Source organism: Pterocles gutturalis, unplaced genomic scaffold (genome assembly GCF_000699245.1).
Source record: "Pterocles gutturalis isolate BGI_N339 unplaced genomic scaffold, ASM69924v1 scaffold31466, whole genome shotgun sequence".
Classification (NCBI taxonomy): domain Eukaryota; kingdom Metazoa; phylum Chordata; class Aves; order Pterocliformes; family Pteroclidae; genus Pterocles; species Pterocles gutturalis.
This window is the reverse complement of record NW_010098837.1, coordinates 14,067-19,131: the sequence shown is the minus strand read 5'-3', so window position 1 is coordinate 19,131 and position 5,065 is coordinate 14,067. Positions and strand designations below refer to the sequence as shown.

The window sequence follows — 5,065 nt, the reverse complement described above, 5'->3', positions numbered from 1 at the left end:
TTTTAATTTTCCCTGCAGGGCTGTGGGGTAGGTGGGAGGGACAGGGAGGCTGGGGGTGTGCATGGGTGGGATATGGGGCTTCTAGGAGGGCTGTGGGGCTCCTTGCTGGGATATGTGCAGAGCTAATCAGCAGTGCTTCGTTTGCCAGCCCAGCAAACAGACTGAGGCATTTGTAGCCTCATATCTATGCCAACAGGGTTGAGAGCCTGGCTCACCAGCCATCAAACCCTGTGCTGAACGAGGGAACCACTGCTTTTGATTGCATGTGGAAAAAGCTTGGGAAGTGAATCCCTGAGCACTTCCCAGCTCCAATCCTGGAGCAGTCCCAGCAAGCCCCACACCCCAGCCCAGGTCCTGCTTTCAGCCTCCTGCACCTCAGCTCCAAATCCCAGCCTCAAGCACACAAAACCTTGCCGTGTCCCAGCACACAAAACCTCGCTGTGTCCCAGCTCGCATCCCTTAGGACGAGTCCCATGGAGCAAACTGCTCCTGGAAGTGGGACCAGCAGGATGTGGCCCCCTCATCCCCCCCAAACGTGCCCTATAAACCCACCGGGAATACTCATGGCAGCAGAAATGCCCAGGCTCTGCAAAGCCGATTGGCCAAGGTGGGTGCTGGAGCCACTAACGGCATCCTGGGGCACAAGGAGCTGTGCCCAAGCGGTGCGAGCCCAGGGCTGTAATCCTCCTCCTCCTCCCTCCAGCCCCGGGCTGCCCGGCACCTTCCCCAGCCCCAGGAGCCCCCCAGGCACACAAATCCCTCCCACACAAATTGCTAGTTCAGAAGCAACAGCTCCTCAGTCATGCTTTGCTGTCACCTCCTGGGTACAGGACCAGCAAGCAAGGTGGGTACATGAAGGACCCCTTCCAAAAACTGTCATTGTCCCCATCCAGCAGCCTCTGCCCACGTGCAGGAGACAGGACTAAGTGGAGACCTCCTGCCCCCCAAGCGTGGGGCACGGGGGCTACACCAAGGTGGGCTTCTGTGAATCAAAAGTCACCTCAGCACCATGTGCCTGTGGGAGGTGTGTCCCCAGCTGCCTCAGCATCCCTCACTGTGCAGCCAGCTGTGAGCTCAGTGCCTCCCCTGCCCTGAGCAGACACATCCCAGCACCAGAGCCACATCCCCTGTGTGTCAGTGGCACCCTGACATCCCCCAAAATTGGGCACTGAGCTCCCCGTGCTCTGACAAGCACAGGTTCCAAAGCGAACACTGGGAATGGTGACGCTGTGTCCCTGCCATGCTGGCTCCCTCCAGCCAGGGCCAAGCTGCAGCATCCTTGGTGTGCCCATAGAGCAAGGATTTTCCTGAAGGATTTTTGGAGCCTAAGGACAGGGGGGCTTTTCAAAAGCCTGAGGCCCCTGCTCTGACACGGAGATGCCTCCATGGCCCTGCAGCCCAGCCGAAAGGAGAGGCACATGTCATACAAATCTTCAGGGTGTTTATTGTCAGGATAGAAATTTCCTTATATAAAATAAGTGTTTAAAAATAGCACTACACTGCTCTCAAATGAAATATATATACACACAGAGATATTTATAGAAAGAATTATTACCATTTTGCTATGTGTTTAAAAAAAAAATCAAAAAAATAAGATAATGGCCAATTCCCCAACAATTCTGCCAAAACAGGGGTGAGGGGAGCTGCCAATTCCTGCCACCCACTTTCCCAGGGTGCACACCCAGGCACTGTGCTGGGAGCCGGCTGGGCAAACTGGGGGACACGCATCACTTGCGCTGCTCGTGGTGCCCGGCTCTCCCTGCCCCACCACTCGGCAGCAGACACTGAGACAGCAGAAGCTCTCGGGGTGCAATCACTGCAGGTTTTTTCTCTTGCAAAGCAGCTTGCTGGTCATGGGTGCGGGCTGCGCAAGGGTGGTTCATCCCTGCTGCTCTGGGAAAAGGCCAGGTGTCACATCTCATCCAAAGCCCAGCCTGCCTGTGCAGTCATCCCACCTCATCCCAGACCTGCCAGTTCAGAGGAATGAGGCAACAGCGACAGCTGAACCCCTTGGCTTCACAGCAGGGGTTTTTGCTCAAGTTCTGGGGGGTTTTTTTAAAAATACATTCCATGTCCCCCTTGGGATTTTGCAATACACAAACAAACACTGATGCTTTACAATAACCTATAACAATTCCACGTAGCTACTGTACGTCCCCGTGCCCCGTCCAAGTGCTGAAGCCCTCTGCAAGGATCACTTCTTGGTGGCAATCTGCTTTTCCAAGTCTTCAAGTCTGGCTGTCATCTGAGCAAGTGAACGTGCTAAGGAAACTGTGTAAGGCTGACAGTCTGGTGGGCAAAGGGCTTTTTCCCCTTGAAGGAGCCTTAAATTTTCCCTGCTCCCATTTATCCATCTGTCCCTCCCTCCCTTCCCCATGTGTAGTCTGTGTCCAGGCTGCCCTGCACCCCGGCAAGCCCAGGCATCACCCCAAAGGATATTTTTCTCGGTCAGGCTCTGCAGGATGGCCACGGTGTTCGTCTGGAACTGCACCAGCGCCTCGCACTCACATGGGCTGCGGATCTCCATCTCCCCTTTGCCCTCCTCTGTGAAGGTGGGGGTTTGGGTGCAGTCAGAGCCATGGCCCCACGGTGCCCAGCGCTCCCCTGCTCCCACACAGCACGAGTCCCTTGTCCCTGCAGCCACCTACCACAGCCGGACCTGACCCTCGGGGATCTCCTGTTTCCTCCTCTTTTTCCAGCCTTGTTCCTTTTTGCCAGGCTGCATCTCTGTGAGCCCAGCAAGGTTGCTGTCAGGCATCCCACCGGGCATCCCACAAGGCATCCCACCGGGCATCCTGCCACGCATCCCACTGGGCATCCCACGGAGCTGCCGCACACACAGTCACAGCATGCTAGGGACAGCCACTGCTGCACTTTGCTTTGCCTTCAAGCCAGGGTGGCATGGGGAGACTCTGACCCAACATCTGTAGCCCCATGGAAGCCCCTGGGGGTCCAGGAGCACTGGGAAGACACAACCTACTCCAGGACAGGGAGACCCTCCCAGTAACCCAGCGTGGTCCTCCTCCACCCGCAGCAGCAGCAGCACAGGTCTGGGTAAGGAGCAGAGGTAATATCCCTCAAGGCAGGGTGAGACCCCAGACTCTGCCCATGCAGTGGCACTGGGGTGGCCACTCACACACCATCTCTTTTGCATTGAACCCCCCAGCACCACCTCCTCTTCCAGTCCCTCCCTGAGACCCCCCTTGACCACCCACAAGAGCCTGCTGAGATCCAGAGCCAGCCGAGGCTCAACCCAGCCCAGGGTGGCATGACACAGGGTGACAGACACACAAACCACCATGCTCAGCTCTGCAGGGAGAGGAGGGCACTCCCCGGCCTGGGGCACCCACCCGGGCAGATGTTCAGCTTGAAGTTCTCCACGAGGTGGGTCATGGTGGTGAAGTCTGCTGAGTAGGAGAAGTGCTGATCCACCGGCTCGGAGGCGATTGCTCTCAGCTCCTCTTCCACAGCCTTGCCGACACCCACAGCGAACATGATGATCCCTGCATGGCAAGGATGGATCCTGAGCACTGCACTGGCCACCCTGCATCACGCAGCCCCAAGCCCACAGGGAGCAAAGCCGAAGATGCAGGATTTCCTCTGGGCTTCCCAAATACATTGCAGGAATTTGGGGAGGATGGGCCAGAGCGTGGCAGCACTGCTGCAACGCAGGCTGCTGCAGGAAGGATGCTGCTCGGAGGACCCCACGACCACGGCAGAGGCATGTCTGCCCCCACGGACCCCGAGGCTGGATGCTGCAGCCTGCCCCAGCGCCAGCCACCCCGAGGAACCATCCTGGGACACCCAAAGCACTGCAATTTGGGGTTCCCCAGCTCCCCGCACCTGACTCCTTTGCTCTCCTGGCCCATTCGGAGATGTCATCCTGGGAGCGCCCATCCGTGAAGACAAGCCCAATTCTGGGGACGTTGTGGGAGAGAGGCCGGGCACCTTCCAGCTCAGAGAAGCTGTGTTCCACCATGTGCTTGAGGGCCAGGCCCGTCATGGTGCCTTTCTCCATGTACTCCACCTCCATCACCGCCTTCTTTATCTCGTCCGCGCTGTGGTACTTGTTGAGGGGGAACTCGGTGCGGACGCGGCTTGAGTACTGCACCAGCCCCACACGCGTGCCGTGGGGGGACACCTCCAGCAGGTCCACGATGCGGTTCACAAACTGCTTCACCAGCTCAAAGTTTTGTGGCCGGACGCTCTTGGAGCCATCAATCACCATCACCAGGTCGACGTGCCCAGCCCCGCACTCTGTGGGCACAGGGGAAGGTGAGAAAGGACCAGCCTGGCCGTGGGCACCAGCCGAGTGAAGATGGGCTGGGGCAGAGCTGCGGGGCTGCAGGACTCTGTGTGGACCCCCTGGAACTGCAGCTGGGGTGAGGCTTGGAAGCAGGGCAAAGCATGCCCAGGGGTCTCAGCCCAAAAACCTCCACTGACATCCCAGTGTCCCCTGAAAGTCCCTCCTAGTTGTCCCTTTTCCTGAACTTTTCCTCAAAGCTCCTGAACGGGTTGCCCAGAGAATCTGTGGATGCCCCATCCCTGGAGGCATTCAGGCTGGATGGGGCCCTGGGCAGCCTGCTCTAGTGGTTGGCAACCCTGCCCACAGCAGGGGGTTTAAACTAGATGATCTTTAAGGCCCTTTTCAACCCAGCTATTCTGTGATTCTGGGCCATCTCTCTGAGGACCTGGCACATCCATCTCCATGCTCTTCCAACCCAGCTCAGACAAAGCCCCACTTAGACTCCTAGCCCAGTTCCAGGTAAGCCCTATCCAGGAGCCCAGATGAGGAGGATGCCACGAGCCGTGTCCATACTCACTGCTGCACGCCTTGCCATCAGCCTGGAGCTGCTGGCCCTCGGGGCACACGCAGTGGTAGGAGCCGTCGGCGCTCACGCACTTGAACTCGCAGCCATGATCCACCCCGTTGCAGAGGTCGGTGGCTGGAAGACAAGCCAAGGGCACAGCGTTATCCCCATCCAGGCGGGGTGGCCTGGGGACAGTCCTTCTCCTGGGGACTGGGCAGGACAGAAAGGGGACGTACCCCTGCAGGACCTGCTGT

The 5,065-nt window shown here is 58.2% G+C and overlaps 1 protein-coding gene across 1 annotated transcript in view; it reads right to left on the bottom strand.

Moving 5' to 3' along the window:
- Window positions 1-2,059: 2,059 nt before the first annotated feature.
- Window positions 2,060-5,065, bottom strand: part of MATN4 (matrilin 4) — a 7,248-nt gene continuing 4,242 nt past the window's right edge. Inside the window, exons 5-8 of the mRNA XM_010074463.1 lie at window positions 3,844-4,257; window positions 3,351-3,503; window positions 2,440-2,544; window positions 2,060-2,253 (exon numbers count right to left, since the gene is read on the bottom strand). Coding sequence (XP_010072765.1) covers window positions 2,195-2,253; window positions 2,440-2,544; window positions 3,351-3,503; window positions 3,844-4,257 — 731 coding nt within the window. The 3' untranslated portion in view covers window positions 2,060-2,194. The remainder of the gene's footprint in view (window positions 2,254-2,439; window positions 2,545-3,350; window positions 3,504-3,843; window positions 4,258-5,065) is intronic.